The sequence below is a fragment of the Ambystoma mexicanum genome, chromosome 5p (assembly GCF_040938575.1).
Source record: "Ambystoma mexicanum isolate Mex_15411 chromosome 5p, UKY_AmexF1_1, whole genome shotgun sequence".
Taxonomy (NCBI): domain Eukaryota; kingdom Metazoa; phylum Chordata; class Amphibia; order Caudata; family Ambystomatidae; genus Ambystoma; species Ambystoma mexicanum.
Window position 1 is genome coordinate 199,605,691 of NC_090930.1, and position 20,354 is coordinate 199,626,044.

The window sequence follows — 20,354 nt, forward strand, 5'->3', positions numbered from 1 at the left end:
CAGTGTGCACCAGCACTGACAGTGATGTAACACATTGTCATGCTGGTTTTGCCCAATATATGCCTCTGTAGAAACATGTTTATGCTGGCTGGGCCCAATTTAGCCAGCAGTGTCCCGTAAAAGCATGAGTGATGCTGCCTGTGCAGTGTGCCCAGTATATATACCCCTATCCCAATAAATGAACGCAAATCCTGCTTTGAAATCGCTGCCAACTTTTCAGGGCCTTTCTAGATATTTATGGAAGATGAATGGCTTTCGAGACAGCTCCAAAATGAAGAGTATCATTATTTTCCAAAGGGCTGTGCGGTGTGGGGTGGGGGCATGCACAGCACCACTCTTTTGTGGAAGGAGATAGCCCCATGTGCAAGTGCAGGGGCACCAGGACTGAGATAGCAATGCTTTGCGCTCTCTTTATGCGCGCTTCAACTATCAGACTATTCTTACTCTAAGCAGCACCTGGTGCTCTCTAAAATCACTGAGGGCGACTTCGTCTGCCACCGGCAGCAACGAGGCCCAAGGCAGGATTTACTTTTCTACTTGTGGCTGTAGGTATGCAGGCAAAGCGGTATGGGACTTAGATGTGCGGGGCCAGAAGCACCACGGTAGCACAGGTGCCCGGAATCCTATCCGTAGCAGCATTCTAACGTGGGTGTGCAGAAGGACTTGTGCGCCCTCACCGAAGCCTGGGGGACAACCAACAAAAACTCCCATCCACCGAACCCACACTCTCTTTACCCCCACCCACCCTATCCCTACTCTCTCTACCCCCAAAACACCCACCATACACCCACCCTACCCCCACTCTCTCTTCCCCCAACCACCTGACCTACCCCCACTCCACCCTCCCACCTACCCTACCCCACCCACTCTACCCCACTCTATCCACCCTATCCCCACTACTGCTATACCAAGCCACACAACTCCCACTCTTGCTACCCTACCCACCCACAATACCTTCCCTCTCTCTACTACCCCCACACACCCCACCCCCACTCTCTCTTCCCCCAACCATCGTATCCCCACTCTCTCTACCCCCACCCACTCTCTCTACCCCCACTCTACCCAACTCTCTACACCCACGCACCCTACCACCACTCCTTCTAAATCTACCCACCCTGCCCCCTCTCTCTACACCCACGCACCCTAATCACACTCTCTCTATCCCCACCCACCCCACCTCCACTCTCTCTACCCCCACCCTATCCCACTCTCTCAACCTCCACCCACCCTAACCCATCCCTCTACCCTCACCCATCCAACCTACCCCACTCGCTTTACCCCCACTGACCGTACCCTGACTCTCTACCCCCACTCTCCATATCCCAACCCACCAATCCCTACACCACTCTACCCCCACCCACCCTACCCTCTATTTCTACCCCAAACCTCAACACCCACCCACCCCACACCCACTCTCTACCCCCACCCACCCTACTCCCACCCAACCTCTCTCTACCCCCAACCACCCTACCAACTCTTACTGCCACATACACCCAGCCTACCAACTCTCTAACCCCACCCACCCTATCAACTATTTCTACCCACATCCATGCTAACAACTCTCTCTACCCCACCCATCCTACCCTCACCCTCTCAACCCCATCCACATGTGCTACGCCCTGTCTCTATCCTCACCCACCCTCTGCTGCCACCCATCCTATCCCTTTTCTAATCAACACTACTACCTCTATCTTTACCCCCACCAACCACCCTACAACATTTATTCCCCACCCGTCTACCTCCTCTATTCCCCACCCATCTTACTCCCTCTCCCTATGCCCTCTCATCCTTCCTTACACACACGTGCTTTATTTCTTACCCTCTCATGCTAATATTGCCTCTTACTCATCATCAATGGGCCCATGAGTCAATGGCTTCCTCCTTTGCTCTAGTCCCCTTCTCATTCTATTGCATCCTTACACCCCTTATCGCACCCCGCTTTCAAACGTCGAACTCTCCACCTTGCACCATTGCCAATGGTTGTTTTTTGTTAACTTCTACTTTCTCTCTGTGACACAAATGTTGGTAACAAGACCCTGCGTTTTCCCGAAATCGTGTTTGGGCAGTTCGTGGCGCTTCGAGGCCTTGAGTTTCGGAGGCGGCAGACGGAGTGCGGGCCCCCGGGGGTTTGGGGTTTGAACGTTGGAGTGTGGTCGGGCTGTTGAGGGGTGTTGCGCGGGTGGCGGTTACGGTTAGTAGTGGCGGGAGTAGCAGTGCTGGGGTCGGGGTGTGAGTTGGTGGGGGGCGTTTGTTTGTGGTAGGGTGGCTGGAGGTTCGTGTGTGGCTGTCGCTCGGGTTGGTCGCGGTGGGTTGGCGGCTGCGCGCGGTGCCTCGCCTGAAGCGCATGTGTAGGCATACGGGCTGGGGTCTCGCGGGTCTGCGCGCCGGTCTCCGGGCTCCCTGGGTGGTGTGAGTTTGGGGTGTAGTGTCTGTTGGTGTGGATTGGTGGGGTGTGGTTGTTTGCGGTAGGATTGCGGGTGGCTGGTGTTGGATTGGTGGGGTGTGGTAGTTTGCGGTAGGATTGCGGGTGGCTGGTGTAGGATTGGTGGGGTGTGGTGTGGTGGTTTGCGGTAGGGTTGCAGGTGGCAGGTGTTGTTTTGGGGTAGTAGTAGTTGTTTGTGGCTGGAGGTTCGTGTGTGGGTGTTGGGTTAGTCGCGGTGGGTTGGCGGCGGCGCGCGGTGCCTCACCTGAAGCGCATGTGTAGGCGTACGGGCTGGGGTCTCGCGGGTCTGCGCGTCGGTCTCCGGGCTCCCTGGGTGGTGTGAGTTTGGGGTGTAGTGTCTGTTGGTGTGGATTGGTGGGGTGTGGTTGTTTGCGGTGGGATTGCGGGTGGCTGGAGTTGGTTTGGTGGGGTGTGGTAGTTTGCGGTAGGGTTGCGGGTGGCAGGTGTTTTGGGGTAGTAGTTGTTTGTGGCTGGAGGTTCGTGTGTGGGTGTCGCTTGGGTTAGTCGCGGTGGGTTGGCGGCAGCGCGCGTTGCCTCACCTGCAGCGCATGTGTAGGCGTACGGGCTGGGGTCTCGCGGGTCTGCGCGCCGGTCTCCGGGCTCCCTGGGTGGTGTGAGTTTGGGGTGTAGTGTCTGTTGGTGTGGATTGGTGGGGTGTGGTTGTTTGCGGTAGGATTGCGGGTGGCTGGTGTTGGATTGGTGGGGTGTGGTAGTTTGCGGTAGGATTGCGGGTGGCTGGTGTTGGATTGGTGGGGTGTGGTGTGGTGGTTTGCGGTAGGGTTGCAGGTGGCAGGTGTTGTTTTGGGGTAGTAGTTGTTTGTGGCTGGAGGTTCGTGTGTGGGTGTTGCTTGGGTTAGTCGCGGTGGGTTGGCGGCGGCGCGCGGTGCCTCACCTGAAGCGCATGTGTAGGCGTACGGGCTGGGGTCTCGCGGGTCTGCGCGTCGGTCTCCGGGCTCCCTGGGTGGTGTGAGTTTGGGGTGTAGTGTCTGTTGGTGTGGATTGGTGGGGTGTGGTTGTTTGCGGTGGGATTGCGGGTGGCTGGAGTTGGTTTGGTGGGGTGTGGTAGTTTGCGGTAGGGTTGCGGGTGGCAGGTGTTTTGGGGTAGTAGTTGTTTGTGGCTGGAGGTTCGTGTGTGGGTGTCGCTTGGGTTAGTCGCGGTGGGTTAGCAGCAGCGCGCGTTGCCTCACCTGTAGCGCATGTGTAGGCGTACGGGCTGGGGTCTCGCGGGTCTGCGCGCCGGTCTCCGGGTTCCCCGAGTGGTGTGAGTTTGGGGTGCAGTGTCTGTTGGTGTGGATTGGTGGGGTGTGGTTGTTTGCGGTGGGATTGCGGGTGGCTGGTGTTGGATTGGTGGGGTGTGGTAGTTTGCGGTAGGGTTGCAGGTGGCAGGTGTTGTTTTGGGGTAGTAGTTGTTAGTGGCTGGAGGTTCGTGTGTGGGTGTCGCTTGGGCTAGTCGCGGTGGGTTGGCGGCAGCGCGCGGTGCCTCACCTGAAGCGCATGTGTAGGCGTACGGGCTGGGGTCTCGCGGGTCTGCGCGCCGGTCTCCGGGCTCCCTGGGTGGTGTGAGTTTGGGGTGTAGTGTCTGTTGGTGTGGATTGGTGGGGTGTGGTTGTTTGCGGTGGGTTTGCGGGTGGCTGGTGTTGGGTTGGTGGGGTGTGGTAGTTTGCAGTGGGGTTGCGGGTGGCTGGTGTTGGATTGGTGGGGTGTGGTTGTTTGCGGTGGGGTTGCGGGTGGTTTGTGTGGAAGTGTGGCCTGTGTGTTGATTGGTGTAGGTGGTGCACATCATCCTTTAGGATGGGGAAGCGCCTGCGTGGGTCCGCCTACGCGTTCGTTAATTAAGAAGAAGAAGAAGAAGAAGAAGAAGAAGAAGAAAATCGTGTTTGCATCCGTGGGCTGGGCTGTGCTCTGTTCGCTGGGGGCGGGCGCGGCAGCCTCCCTGGGAGCCCTGCCCCTCCCCCAGGCTCTGCGTGTGAGTGCAGCTGCATCCTCCTCCAGAGTGCACGCATCGTTCCCGAGCCGGGCGACAGACAGGAGGCGGCGGCGGCTCGCGACACAGGGAGGAGGCTGCTCCTGCTGCACGCCGGCCGCTCGGAGGCGAGGAAGCGCGGCTCACTGGACGCGGGGCCCCCGCCATGAACTGCAGCAGGGAGTCCGGCCTGCGGGCGCTGCTCTCCCGCCTCCTGCACGAGCTGAACAAAGCCAACGTGAGCCTGGGCGCGCTGCCCGGGGACGACGCGGCGCCGCCCGAGGAGCCGCGCGGCGAGGACGCCTATCTCTACATCCTGCTCATCATGATCTTCTACGCCGTGCTGGCCGGCGGCCTCATCCTGGCCTACACCCGCTCCCGCAAGCAGGAGTCCAAGAGCGACCCCTACCACCTCTACATCGAGCGCGAGTGGGCGCGCGGGGCCCGGGAGCGCGCCGCCGAGGCGCAGCGGGAGCGGCCGCCCGGCGGCGCCGAGTGCCAGCAGCTGCTCTGACACCGAGCGGCAGCCCGGGGAGCGGGGAGGGAAGGGGGGGGAGGGGCATTCCCCGCCACCTGCTGAGCCAGAGCTACCCGGCGGCAGCCCAGGGGACGCGGCGGGGGCATTCCAGCTACCGGGCATCCCCAACCTGCTGCACGCCATGCATACACAGCATGCATTTACATACACAGCAGGGGAAGCGGCTCCCGCCACATGAAACGGGGACGGATGACCTGCTGTGTCTACCGATTGCAATTTCAGGGGTTTCGCCTTCTGCTGTGTGCAATACTTGCCACCAGACTAAAGTGGGGCAGCCTACAAAGTTTAGTAAGCCCAGGACCCCAATGCATCCCCAACGAAGCCAAGCGTTAACTAGAAGTCCTGTCTCCTGCACCCTGTAATACCCAGGACCCAATTCACGTGTTGCCGCCTACACCCACAAGGACGCTTTCTTTTGAAATGCGCAGCACCTGTGCCTCTCCTTAAGCAAGCGGTGTTGGAGCACCATTGTCTTTAGCAGTATGCATGCTAATGGGCGCCGTTTATGGGGCGTTCAACGTGCACCCTTGCATTGCACACTACCATGGACACTTTGCACCATAGAATACCTGGGTTTCACACCCAGCACCTCTTGTAACGTGTAAAGAGGAAGCAAGCCTCTTCAGCGATAGCCCACACCCGCATCTCCTGCAACGCCACATCGGAGCACAGTGCCACTGTGCAGCTCCAGAAACAGCCTATGAAAAATGCAATGGAGCACGTACCATGCACTTGGAAGGTGCAGCATTGCAGCACTGCTGATACGTTTATAACCTGCAGTGTACAATGATGGGCAGATCTGTTGTCTTGATGGCATTCTAGCATTGGGCCAAATGCACCCCCCACCCACAACATGCAATCACCAGGAGTGATAGCCATTTATGTAAGGTATGTAAGGTGCATGTCCAACAATATGGAACACTGAGCAGGGGCCCAACCAACCTCGCACACTACAATGTAATCGAACACTGCACAGCAATTGCAACCTACAATTGTAAAGCATTGGGCAAACACAAGAGACACTACACGCTTCTCTTGTAGCGTTCAATACCGGAACAGGGGAGCGGATGACTCTAGTGTTTTGGGACGGCGAGGGCACTGCACAGATATCCTTCAATGGGCAGCCTCTCCAGGAGCAAGCATCGGCAGTGGGTACGCGTGTAACGCTAATGGTGGGGCAGTGGCCCTCCCAGTGTTCCAATGCAGGGCCAGATGACCAGAATGAGTACAAAGAGCCCAGCAAGATTGGCAAGCCTTGGAGCCGCAGTCGTCTCAACGAAGGATCCGCCGGGTGCCTTTGCATCGTCTGAAGAACACAGTGTTGAGGCACCGGAGTCTTGTCGGACTACACCGAACAGTGCACTGAACCACAGCACAACAGTAATGGAACCGACACTTCTGGACAGACATTGACTTAAGCACCTTTCTCGGACCCCTCTGCCTGTGCCTTTTAGGTCAGGGGTGGACGGGCCTACAGAGAACTCAGATTTCCCTGTTGGCCTCTGCAACCTGGCCTCTTTTGTGTGGTAACCTAATTTTCTCATACATAGGAAAAGGGTTGCTGAAAATGTTTAAATGGGGCCAATTTGAAACTTATTTCCAGGGCCTGTGTTGGTTCCCAGTCAACCCCCCACCCCCCCCCCCCGCTTTAGAGCCATATTAAATAAAGATCTACATTGATATAATATGGCATTTATAACACGCCTATACACAAGTGTTTTAAAGCACGAAAAACACAGAGCAAATCTATTGTTGCTGCTTCGTAATAAGGAATTGGGCCACCAAGTTACATGAAAGTTTGCCCCAAGAATAGATGTGGATCTGACAGATTTTTCCACTATCGTTGCAGCATATGTGATTGGAGTACGACCGCGCCGCTCTACTTTTCAAATGAGGGAGATGGGACTAAGTGTGAGGCCAAGTCCCTTTGCACTGTTTCATGCTACACAATCTGGAGAATCATGCAGAACTGTTCATCATCCTTGCTTAAGATCCTTTCACCTGGCTCATCATCAAATCCAGTATGCGCCATTCCTTATCACACACGCCGCAAACGGGGTGCCTTATGTTATGATATAATTTATAAAGCGCCTGTATACAAGTGAATGGTTTTGCCTCATTTTAGCACCAGATTAAACTAAGTGTTGTGACCCATCCAGTGCTTTTATAAGAATATATACTCCCCAGGTGGTGGAGGGGTCATAACCCGGGATCGCAAGACACTTGACTCCCACCGTCAATCAAGTGCCTTATGCAGTATGTGTACGTTTTTAGTGAGCAAATGTTGCTTATACTTGAAAGGGTGTTCAGCAAATTGATAGCATGCTTACGGTGAACCGATCTCACCTATATTACATGGACACCACTATTCCATTGCTGGGCTTTCAAATTTACAAATTATTGGGATTTGTTGTTCCTATCAAATTTGTTCAGTAGACAGTAGCTGAGACTATAGCTCCTGGAATGCTGTTGTTCAATAAATGAGAAGCCTAGGATTATTAACTTGGTGACCCGGTCACCCAAAGTATGCTCTTTGGTTTGAGCTAATAAATGGAACAGATTTGTCAACTATTGTCCAGTCCAATTTGACTTTGCTGTATATCTGTCTCGTCTCTCTGTATCTTATTGAATTGCGAACACTAGCTTAAACCTACCTCCTAATGTTAAAGAAAATGAAACTTTGGGTTGAACGCACCATTCACTTGCAATGGATTGTCTTATTCCCGGGATATACCTTCAGCTACCCTCCGCAAATACCTCCCCTCTCGAGCTCTTCGCTCCTCTACCTCCAACTCATTCAGGGTCAGTCATTTTTCTAAGAAACGAGCTGCGGGTAGATCTCTGTCTTCGGCTGGGGCCTCCCTCTGGAACAGCCTCCCTGCCACTCTAAAACTTGAGGAGAACCATCTCCGGTTCCGGAAGAACCTCAAGACCTTCCTCTTTTCTTCTGCCTTCGCTCCCCCTCTCCCCTGCTGATCTGTTCTCTCTTGGCACCGTGCACCTGGCCACCCTCTGTCTTTTGGGCCCAGGTACCTGCTCATCCTGCCACCCTCCCGCACTGCCTCCGGGCCACCCCTTGCACTGGGGTCTGTATCTGAACACATACAGCCCCCCTCCCTTTCTTTCTTCCTGCACTTATCAGACCTACCCTGTCTGCTGCCTTAAACCTAGCACTTGCAAATTGCTGGCTGCATTACCACTGTTTGTTGCCTTTATTATTTATTTATTGTTATTTATCTGTTTCTCCTCTGCTTCACACTTTCCACCTCTTCCCCCTTCCATGCACTTTCCCCTCCCCCCCTCTCCCATGCACTTGCGCGTTCTCAATGTCACTGGGCCCAGTAAGATCGCTGTTTTGTTCTCCCCTGTTCCCCTCCCTTGCCTTGTCGCGCTCTGAAACACTTGTGTACGAGTGCAATAGAAATAAAATATCAATCAATCAATAACCAAGTATGGCAATCAATGTAAAGTAAGTCTCCACATTGGAGCCGATTTGCGGAACTGAGACCGCTCTGGGTTATGAACTTGTATCGTTTTGCTTCCTTGGTTTTGGAGCTGATGCAAAGCACATTTGGTCTTTGGAAAGACGGGCGCATTGTTGCATTTTAGTCGTAAGAGTTATGGTTTATAAGCGTTTTACTGGAAGGAATGTAAGTCATCCTGATTGTGAAATACAATATGCGTCTTCCTTGACTCTAAACCTTCATGTTTATTTCTGCTACAACTTTGTTACACTATCCTCTTCATGTATAGATTTGAAACATAATTGAAGCTCTGGGCAAGGAAACATTGCAACTTTAATGCATTTGCCGGTTGGACATGCGACTAGCGACATTGTATACTTCTCGGTAACAGCATCATCTTCATTTCCTTTAAATGTTCCTATAAAGTTATTGTTCCCTCGAAAGTATCAAAGAACAAGGAAACTTGATCCTTCCCTCCCCTTCTGCTCTGTTTATAAATAGGGCTGTGAAAATCCTTTCTTCGGTCTGAGACGCACTCCCAGGGATTGAAATAAAGATTTGGTGGGCATGTGCCAAGGGCAGCCCCTGGATGTCGGATGTTGCGCAATAGTCCGGAGCTACCACTGCGGACGAGGCGCTCGTACATCGCGCGCCACAATTCTAAGTTCTGCGTTTGATGCAAATTATAAATGGGTCTATCGTATGGCCCGTTATGCTTTAATTGTCTTCTGTTTCCTGACACACCTTTTTATACACATTTCCAAACCCACAGAGTTGATATCATACACATATATTTTCATGGCACCAGTTGGACTGGGAGTTCAAAAATAATTCCTGGTAGTGGTTGTCAAGCTGACCAGGCCCATCTAGGCTTGAAGCAGGAGCTAAATGGCTTGCTGCAATTTTGATACATGCATTTTCCCTCTGTCCGCCACAGATAGGCAAAGAACTTATCTTTGTTTTCCTAGGAAGTCTCCCACAGGTGGAGCTCCTTATTTTCACGTTTTCTCCTAAACAATGAAATGTTTAATTTGACTTCCGGTCATAAGCACAGTCTTTGCCCTAACCACAGTATTTGTATACATTTTGGCTTGTAGTTGGAAAGTCTCGTTAAAATTTATTTTTTAAAATAATATTTTGCAGAATGCAACTTTCTAAGAAGCCAAGTCTTAATTCATGGGGAAAAGGTCCCTTTTTGTACAAGCCAATTTACTTGAACGTTCAGTGGATCCATGAACCTAAACAAGTAGTCTTTTATAAACCTGTGCGCGCTTGTTTTCCTAAAGCGTATAGGACTGCAAATAGCCTCCCATAAAGTTTTTTTTAAATGCCATTGCGTGTGTTATTTTTCTTGGGAAGGGGCAGCGTTGCACAGTAAAATGCAGTGGGTGTTATTTTGTCATTTCCGTTTTTGCTTTTGCAGAATGCGTCCTTTGATGATGATGGCACTGCTAACACAAGCCCCCCTGAAATGATAGTGTGCGCATTCGAAGGACTGTCCTTGTGAAGTGCTACCTGCAGTGGAACTTCTTTGCGCAGTCTTTATGCCATGCAGAGGAACAGGCCTATGGCACCCTGGCCACTAGCTTTGTGAGCAGCCCACGACAAGGTACCCGTGTTCGGGGCTGCTGGCAAGTTCTTGTGATCGTGTTTAAAACCTGTTCTTCTAGGCTACAGTTGGAAAAAAAATGCCTCGAGATCTGCAGTATATGGTTCTGGTGGCAGCTGAAAGCCTCGGGTGCGGTTTGCCTTTTCTTTTTCCATGACGTTTTGCAGGCAGGGCGTGTATGTTCTCGTGGTGTAGGGTGTGCACGTGGACCGCAGAAACACGTCAGCGTCACTTTCCAAAGTTGCAATGCATTCCCATTGCAACTGCAGAGAGGAGGCACTGAGTTCAGACTGTGCTCTAGGACAGTACTGTCTCGGGGAGGGTTTGCACCCAGTTCTGTAGTTGAGCATTTGATAATGAGGGCTTGGTTCTCAGGTTTAAGTACCATCCGGTCTAACTGAGCAATACAATAAGTACCCGCAAGATAGGTCAAGTTGCCATCTGTTACTTACACGTGCTACCGAAACTTGGACTCTCGTTAGCACGTGCTACTTAAAAAGGTTACAATTTTAAATGTCTGCAACATATTTTCTTTTACAAGATATACTTTTTATTGGTTGTAGATTTTCAGTTAACTTCTCTTCGTTTAACTAATACCAATGGGCTATACATGAAGGCACTGCTTTATTAATGAGCTCCCCCCATACATGTATTATTTCTAGGTGTCAATAATGTTCCCCAGTGCTCTCCATCATGGGTTCTTATAACATGTGCCACAGTGCTAGTCAGGTGACTGTGGTGTGTTTCAAATATACCCAGATTCTGCTCATCGTGTCAGGCTGTTCTGGAACATGCCAATGTTTCTCGATTATGGCACAGTGCTGTTTAGTGCTGTTGAGTGTGCCATGGTGTTGATTAAATAAGGCAGGGTGCTGCTGGAAGTGTCATACTGCTGCTCATCTGTATTAAGGTTCCACTTAAATATGGTAGATATTAAAATATACATTGGTTCCCATCAACATTTTATAAATATACATAGTTAAACTGCACCCTGGCATACCTGCGTTGACACACGTGTGCCTGTGTAAATATGCCAACGTGCAGCTCAGATGTGCCTTGGTGTTTCTCAAATTGCATGGTTACCACTCAATGTGCAGAGGTGTTCCTCTGTGTTTCTCAAATAAGCAAGTGTGATGTGTAGAGCGTGCAAGTAGGCTGCTATGGTGTCCGGTCAAATGGTCGAAAATAAAAGATCGAATGACCATTTGATCGAATCAAAATGGTCGAAGAAAAAAAAGGTCGAATTTTTTAATTTATTTTATATATTTTTTTTTAGTTTTGGTTGCTTAAAAAATATTTTTAATAAAGAAAAAGAGGGGGTGGGGGGGAACCCCCCCATAAAATAAAAAAAAAGGTCGAATTGTATTAATTTTTGGGGTTTTTTTTCGACCATTTTACTTAGATCAAATGGTAATTCGACCATTTGACCTACAACCGGCTGCTATAATATGCTACTGTGTTTTCTCAAATATGCCATTGTGTTGCTGCAAGTGCCTGGCTACTGCAACCTCCCAGGAGGCCCTTGAAATATGCCAGGGGGCTTTTAAAGTAAATCGGCTGCTCGATGCACCATGGTGCTGTCCACACATTAGAGCTTCTGTTCTGGGTTACTGTGGAATGCCATGTATTCAGGTTTGTTAGTAAATCATTCAGAGCTGCTCTTTGGCTGCTCCTAGTGCTTCATGATTGCTTGGGTGATGCTCATGCACGTTCGTGTGAGGCTTCAATGCTTCTCAGTTCAACAGGATACTCCTGAAGGAGGTGGGGAGGTTTCATCGCAGGGGATTTGGTTGAAGCCAAACCCATCAAATTATTTTGACACCAAATATAGGTGGGGGGCGGGCATGGGTAATAATTAAGGTGGGGCTGTGGGGGAGGGGGGCTGTGGAGGAGGGGGTATCGCCACACGTATATTTGCGGTCAAATGGCTTTAAAAAGAAATTAAATGGGTTTGAATTCGACCAACTCTCCTCGTCAAAATCACACAGAAGGCGGCCGAGGTATTCTGGGAAGCTGCTGAGCGAGTGCTCTTCTCTGAGTGCCCGGATGCTGCGAGCCGTATCCCATGTCTCTCCATCACCACCAATTGAGGCCACGTCCAGGCCATTTACTGGTCCCAGGTCAGGATGAGAACCCGTGTTGGGTCAGGCTGTATACATGTAGCTCCTTTCCTCTAATCTGACTCATTTCCCACCTGCTTACCTCACCTGGGCACGTGCAGGAACCCGCCACCCCACAGCTGCAGAACAGCTTACAAAAAGGAGAACAAGCAAGGTGTTCCCAACCTGCAGAAATCATCAGGACCATGCCTGTATAATTATGACCAGTAAAGAGTCTTGGAGAACAGCAACTTAACAAATCTACCCCCTTGGAAATGAATGGCCATCCTTATGATACCTATTAAGTAAGCTACTGCCCTGCTATTTTTCCAGCTAGTTGAGACTATCCTATCTGTGAAAGGGGCAGGTCTCCCTGCCCCCCCGTAGACGAGGCTATCCGGTCTATGTGGAAAACTCAGTTCTCCCCTCCCCCCTTAACCCCGCAGGTAGATGAGGTTATCCTGTCCATGTGAAAGCGAGAGTTAGCCCTGCCCCCCTCCATGTAGACGTAACAGGTAATATTATCCCCATATATATGGTCGCCATAAATAATATCGCTGTGAAAAGGTTGCGGCGATATTATATGGGTAACCATATATATGGGGACAGGGGCAAAAAAAAAAAAGGTATGGGGGTTGCAGGGGTGTCCCCCGCATGTTCCATGCAATAATGTCGCCACAAAAAACGGCAATTTTTCAGTGATATTTTTGCATGGCGAGATTTTTGTGGCGACATTATTACATGGAACCATGTAGACGAGGCTATCCTGTCTTATGTAAAAGAGACCGCTCTCCCTGTCCTCCCCCTGGTAGACGAGGCCACCAAAAAGGCAATTCTCCCTGCCACCCCCATGTAGATGAGGCTATCCTGGCCATGTAAAATAGGCAGTTCTCCCTGTTGCCCCCACGCCCCCAGGTAGAACAGGCTATCCTGTCTATGTGAAGGAGACAGCCCTGCCCCCCTCCCCCTCCCCCTCCACCCCCTTGTAGACGAGGCTATCCTGTCTATGTGGGAAAACTCAGTTCTCCCACCCCCTAGCCCCCGCGGTAGACGAGGCTATCCTGTCTACGTGAAAGAGACAGTTCTCCCTGTCCTCCCCAAGGTAGAAAAGGCTATCCCGTCTATATGAAAGGGGCAGTTCTCCCTGTCCTCCCCGAGGTAGACCCCTTTCCTGTCTATATGAAAGGGTTAGTTCTCCCTGTCCTCCCCCCAGGTAGATGAGGCTATCCTGTCTATACGAAAAGGGCAGTTCTCTCTGTCCTCCCCAAGGTAGAGGAGGCTATCCTTTCTATGCAAAAGGAGCAGTTCCTCCCCTAGGTAGATGAGCCATCCTGTCAATGTGAAAGAGGCAGTTCTCCCTGTCCCCTCCCCCCACATCCCCTCCCACCGGTAGATGAGCCACCCTGTCTATGTGGAAGAGGCAGTTCTCCCTGTCCTGCCCCAAACGCTGAATACATCCAAGTCTGAGGCGTGTGGTGATATCGCTCCTCTTGACAGTGCTGACCGATCAATTAGCTGATTCACGGATAGGAGCTTAGCATAACGCGGTCTACTCTGCAGTATAGCAGTGGTCTTCATTTGACTTTTTTTGGTGATTGCTGTTTAAAAAAAATGTTTTACCTTTATCACACAACCCACACACTCCCTCACTTATTGCTCAGGATAAAATAGGTGGTCTAAAGTAATCAATCGCTCCCCTTCTGGAGATCGTTGTTATTCGCTTGGGTGTGATATGTCCCGTAGAGACAAGAGCACTAGGCCTAAGGTGTGCTGCCACTCTTTAGTAGACGGTTGAAGCACCAGTGGGGCCCTAGGGGAGTGATTGCCAAGGCAGGCAGAGCGAGCTCTTCCCGCACTCCACAGCATGCATTAAAATGAATTGGCCTATCTGCACTAGAACCACATGCGTCAAAGCAGTTACATTATCCAGCAGTATGGACTGTGAACACTGTAACACTAGTAAGCCTGATGAAGAGGCCCTCCTCTTTGGTTAGACCACCCCATGGGGTTTGGCTTCACCTGACGCAACCTCAACTTCTCCTGGCCCCAAACCTGCAGTGAGCACCTCTGGTTTCACACAATTTGTGACTTGGCAGTTCTGCCCCTTGGGCTCCAGTAAAGGAGGCTACTTATGGGCTTCTGCCCCTCCCTTGGGCTCCAGTGAAGGAGGCTGCTTATGGGCTTCTGCCCCTCCCTTGGGCTCCAGTGAAGGAGGCTGCTTATGGGCTTCTGCCCCTTGGGCTCCAGTGAAGGAGGCTACTTATGGGCTTCTGCCCCTCCCTTGGGCTCCAGTGAAGGAGGCTGCTTATGGGCTTCTGCCACTCCCTTGGGCTCCAGTGAAGGAGGCTACTTATGGGCTTCTGCCCCTTGGGCTCCAGTGAAGGAGGCTACTTATGGGCTTCTGCCCCTCCCTTGGGCTCCAGTGAAGGAGGCTGCTTATGGGCTTCTGCCACTCCCTTGGGCTCCAGTGAAGGAGGCTACTTATGGGCTTCTGCCCCTTGGGCTCCAGTGAAGGAGGCTACTTATGGGCTTCTGCCCCTCCCTTGGGCTCCAGTGAAGGAGGCTACTTATGGGCTTCTGCCCCTCCCTTGGGCTCCAGTGAAGGAGGCTGCTTATGGGCTTCTGCCCCTTGGGCTCCAGTGAAGGAGGCTACTTATGGGCTTCTGCCCCTCCCTTGGGCTCCAGTGAAGGAGGCTGCTTATGGGCTTCTGCCCCTCCCTTGGGCTCCAGTGAAGGAGGCTGCTTATGGGCTTCTGCCCCTCCCTTGGGCTCCAGTGAAGGAGGCTGCTTATGGGCTTCTGCCACTCCCTTGGGCTCCAGTGAAGGAGGCTGCTTATGGGCTTCTGCCCCTTGGGCTCCAGTGAAGGAGGCTACTTATGGGCTTCTGCCCCTCCCTTGGGCTCCAGTGAAGGAGGCTGCTTATGGGCTTCTGCCCCTTGGGCTCCAGTGAAGGAGGCTACTTATGGGCTTCTGCCCCTCCCTTGGGCTCCAGTGAAGGAGGCTGCTTATGGGCTTCTGCCCCTTGGGCTCCAGTGAAGGAGGCTACTTATGGGCTTCTGCCCCTCCCTTGGGCTCCAGTGAAGGAGGCTGCTTATGGGCTTCTGCCCCTTGGGCTCCAGTGAAGGAGGCTACTTATGGGCTTCTGCCCCTCCCTTGGGCTCCAGTGAAGGAGGCTGCTTATGGGCTTGGGGTTGAACAGGAGGCAGCACAGGCAGTCCTCATAAATACGGTCTTCCTACTCTGCAAGTGATTGCCATCTGCCTGGGTGGGTCAGAAGCTGCCGGCCAATCCTGGTACACCTCAGTCACACCACTCCTCTATTGTGCGTTGAGACTGGAGAGGATGTCTGCATCAGTTAAAACTGAATTCAATTGAGGACCATCTGCCAGATAGACAATTTCTCAGTGTCCAGTCTGTCCCGCTGTGCAGTTCAGGTAGAGTCGTCACGCCCCTACGACACCATTTTTCAGAACCCAGTGTCTCAGAGTAACCTGGCCAAAAATGTTTCTCCTTTTGCATAATCAATGCACATGTAGCTGCGATTAAGCCCTTACTTTTCAGAAGACTACTTGGAATATTGGCAGAAAAGCTTCTGCTCTGTTTCCTATCCCTAAATGAATTATCAGATGTGATTTCTAAAACTTGCTTGGTTGGCTGTCACTAGGTAGATGTTGCTGTGCCAGTTGCTCTCTGCATGCAATGCTGCTGGGCTCCTGGCTCTGTCTGTCAGATATTGGACGTGCCTTGCATGCAATGGCTGCCCTGTACTGGCCGCAGCATTGTCGCTGCTTGCAGCTGGAACTAGAAATACTTTTGCTTGAGTACATTAACAGGAACCTGAATACACCTGTGCCCGGATTTTAAAAAGGAGTCCATACCTTTTTGGTTTTGCTAAATGTGGGTGGGTTCATGTGCAGAGAATGCAGTGTGAGAGAAGGTAAGTGATTGGTGGGCCAATGGGTTTGTGTGTGAATGTTCTGGGTGGGTACCCATGTGGAGAATGCAGTGTGAATGTTCGGGCATGTTGGTGCCGGCACCATTTCTTACTGTGACCTGACATTTTTTACTGGGCAACTATGATAAAGCAAGCATGATGGATTTTCTTGTGTGCCTAGACTGGCCTATGTTGGAGCCAGTTTGGACATTATTATGGCATTGCATTTTTAATGGCAAAGCCAACAGGAATATGCTGTGTGGGCTGCTGGCAGAGAGCCAGCCTGGACATGTTTTCTTACCGTGTCATTACTGGTATTAAAGTCACCAACTTAGCACATATTTGTGCAGCCACCATGGACCACACGCAACTGGAATGTGGGCTAGTGGCAGGCATTGGCTCATTATGTTGCCACGTGGCCTGGAGCTATGTTGCCACGTGGCCTGGAGCCAAAGGTCAGGAAACAACTGAGGGTCTCTCTCTCTCTCTGCGTTCCTTGCCACACTCAATTTTTGAAAACTGTCCTACAAATGGAAAAGCTTCAGAAAACATCCAACACCTGTAAAATATATAACCTGCTACAATCTTTTTTTTTTTTTTTCTTTTTCTTTTTTTTTGTCGCATATCCCAACGGGATGACTGCAGATTTGCTTGGTTCTGGCTCAGTTTCTAAGGGTTGAATTTGTTGGCACACCTTCTTTCATTTCATGCAACAGCCACATGTATGTTCTTTCCATTGCATGGCATCGTTTGACCTTGGACGTCTACTTTTGTTCAGTTATTTGGGAATATGGGCCTATACGCACTGATATTAATGCTACATATGGTTATCCATTCTTGTATGAAAGGTATATCATATTACAGTAATAAAACCATATGTTTCTTAGTGTACTGAGGAACAATGCTATTTCCTGTTTTGTCAAAGGTGATGTCACTTGGGGCCCTAGCCCCAAGTGACATCACTTCCTGTGATGTCACTTGGGGCTAGGGCCAAATTACACTTCCTGCGATCAAAAGTCATGGGTCGTATGATGTCACTTCTGCTACCCTTGGCATTTTAGTGAAATGACATCCCTGTAGGCGTGGTGCAGTCGACAGTCACGCATTCAGAAGTAGGTCTTGGGCTTATATGGCCACAAAGTGACCGACCAATGTGACATGGCTGTGTGTTGAGCAAGAGTACGTTTGGCAAACTTAAGAAGTGGTATATAGCCAGAAGAAAAACTGTAGTGCTACAACTGTGCACATAACTAATGAACTTCACTGGCCGTTTTGAATCCTTTTGGTGGTCACCTCTCAAGACGAATACAGGTTGATTGGAGACCCTCCATATGCAGTCGGCCTTGATGGCACACAGCTTAAACCTATCCGGTCTTGAAACACGTTTACAATCCTGCTAAACTGTGCTACTCGACCAGCAGGTCTATCTTCTTGACCTATAAGAAATGCACTTGACCCATGAACTTAATGGGATAACAGAAGGTGACACATAAAGAAACATTACCAGCAGCCAGAAAGCCCACACAGACGTTACCCAGATATGCCAATCGGAACAGCATATGATCCCGATATTTTGGGAGTGTGTGGAATGTGGTTAGGCCTGACCGGGTGAGAGCACGGAATAACCATGAATGGGCGGGCACTGGTGAGCTTGCGCCTTGTGAAGGTCCAGAACAACATCAAAAAAACTAGACACATCTTTGACTATACCCGTGGCGCTGTTCTAGTGGAACAAAACCTTGTGTGACCGAGACGCAGCCGGCAGGGGCAGCAATCCCGTTGCTTACCAACAGACCGTCCAGCAGGAGCCTAACTGTAATTATTTAACCAGGACTGGCTTCAGCACAGGCCACTTGTGCCCTGCACAATCGTTAACCCCCTACAGAAAACTTGGCAAGAGTCTCGAGTGACACGTTAAGGGGGTGCAGCTGAGGTTCTCTGCTTGGCCTTTGCAAACTAAGGGCCAGTGCAGGCTTGTGTGAGGAGGGCACGTGTCTCTCTCCAAGATCCTGCCGGTAAGTAAAGGACTCCCCTGCAGGGCACACGCGGGTGGATGCAACCCGCCCACTTTGTTCAGAGGGCGTACGGTTACCACCTCACCAACGCACCCTTTAATTACGGGTTGTTAGTGCGTGTTCCAAACAATGCCAAATCCATGATTCCACCCAGCGTGTTTGGTTTGCAGGCCAGACAATTCCCCAGAAGTTCCCGTGGAAGGGTGATCACTGCCTGCATAACATTGGGATCGTGTTTTCGAGGGGCTGTTTCAGTAAATTAGGTTTAAAAGGTGTGCACATTTTTATAGTTCGCCTGCAATGTTGTAGGGAGATCTCCTCTTGCTGGTTATTTTTAGTGAGTTGATTCATTTTCTGAAAGGGAAATCATTTGACCTGTGCCCTGTTTCTACGAGGAAAGCCAGATTGAATGAAAGTTGCATGTGTTTACTTCCCGTGAGGTCAGAGTGCCGTTATTTTTGGATGTATGCCCTGCTGCCTAGGTTGCACTAGGCTGGTACTAGGGTCCAGTGACGGGCCCAAGAGGAGTTGTTTTACCCCCTTCTCTTGGCTTTGGCACGCTACGCTGGACCCGGGGGACTGGTGGAACAGTGAATAATATACCGAAGTTATCAGGGTGTAGAAGCCATATTTGTGCCCATAGCGAAGTAAAGAAAATGCATTTAACTATGATTTGAATATATCATATTCTATTTTTGTGCGGTCATCTTTTAGAATATAAATGCTTATTGCAAGACACGGAAAAAGTATCGCCAGCCTCCACCGACCGTCCACATTCCTTTTCTTTAGATGCGCTTTAGTTTGCAGGAGGTAATGAATCCGCTATGAGTCTGAGATATGGGGCCAGCAAATGGGGGGCTTCACATGTTTAATTAGTTTAAGGGTTTCAAATGCAAACGGGTAGAATAGCAATTCGGTCTTCTGCTACTATTATTATCAGTTTGGGCCGGTTTGTATCCCCGAAGCACCCATCTGATCACACAATCAATATACGATATAGGACTAGGCAGAGTTTATTCAGCGCGGGATAGGCAAAAGACTTCAGGTCAGGGAGGCAGCTGTGCTCTTTTGTACAGAGTATTATGGAGAATACTTTACCTAATGTAGATTACAGTGGGTGATTTCCCAGTTTTCATCATTGAATGTGCACACTGTTAGGGGAGTTTTCCTAAAGTCTACCAGAAGGTGATGTTATATCCTTCCATTCTTTATCTTAAAACGTTTTGCCCAATTCCCTTTCCCATCTCTCCCTACACTTCAATTCGTCCCTCGAGTTACGTTTATATCAATATCTCGTTGATCCTTGAAATGGCGTGTCCTCCGTCCGATACAGTAAGCAATGTCTCTATCTCCTCACTATGGTCTCTTCGTTGATGATCGGCCACCTGCCCACCGTGTTATGTAGCAGGAATTTACCTTTATGTATACTCGTAACCTCCTGCAGCTCAGCAAATCTCATCGGCCCCTGTTCATTCCACGGGTCTCCAACCATAGAGAAACTCTTACACACTTGTTGGAAACGCATAAGCAAAACCTTTTCAGGCAAATGCTTCAATAGGAGTGGCTTGCACCAGCAATGAACACAGTTCAATGATAACTCAATTCACTTTGTAGATTTGATTTAGATATGTTTGAGATTAGTCACAGTGATTTAACATACTCTAAGGTATAGATTGGCGTCCCATGCATGCCAGACCACTTGATCATTGATAACTCCACAAAAATTATATTTTTTGTAATACTTATATTACAATTGTTTTTCTTCTTTGTACTATCTTTTATTCTTGATAATGTGAACAAGCGGTCAGTGGACTGTGAAACGCGTAGACTCCATCTACTATGCGCCAGCTATCTTGGGAGGGCCACAATATGAGTGGCTTGTGAAAACTTTTTCTTGTCACGAGGATGTGCAATGATTTTATGGATTCTTTTTTGATACTTAAATAAAGTGGAACAATTTTGCATTTTGGTTTCCTGATTTTGTAAATTCTTTTGGGACCAAGGAGTGCTCCTCCACCAACTGCGGAAACGACAGCTGAAGCAAGACATATATATCTATATGACAAAAAAGAAAGTGGAGAGGGGCGCACTCCAGTTCCCTGCACAGTAAACCTTCTCAGCCACTGGTGTTCTCCTCTTAACGGTTTCTCTGCTCTTCACATGGTCAGGGGGGCAGTCTTAACTTGCAGCTCACAGCAAGTGCAGGTGTTGACAATCAGTGATGATTCTGCTGCAAGGACATCTGGTAGCTGTAGTCATCCGGTTTGCAAGGAACAAGCTCACACCCAA

At 50.3% G+C, this 20,354-nt stretch overlaps 1 protein-coding gene and 1 long non-coding RNA gene across 2 annotated transcripts in view; one reads left to right on the forward strand and one right to left on the reverse strand.

The window, feature by feature from the left end:
* LOC138481634 (uncharacterized) overlaps positions 1-20,354 on the reverse strand; it is a 306,303-nt gene that overhangs the window by 152,699 nt on the left and 133,250 nt on the right. The gene's annotated exons all lie outside the window — the stretch shown is intronic.
* KCNE5 (potassium voltage-gated channel subfamily E regulatory subunit 5) lies at positions 4,343-7,512 on the forward strand. Its single transcript, XM_069612622.1, has one exon. The coding sequence runs from the start codon at positions 4,573-4,575 to the stop codon at positions 4,918-4,920; it is 348 nt and encodes a 115-aa protein (XP_069468723.1). The 5' UTR covers positions 4,343-4,572; the 3' UTR covers positions 4,921-7,512.

What these genes read in the sequence shown, in the direction of transcription:
- KCNE5 (XM_069612622.1), top strand. Translation starts at nt 4,573, where the DNA reads ATGAACTGCAGCAGGGAGTCCGGCCTGCGGGCGCTGCTCTCCCGCCTC.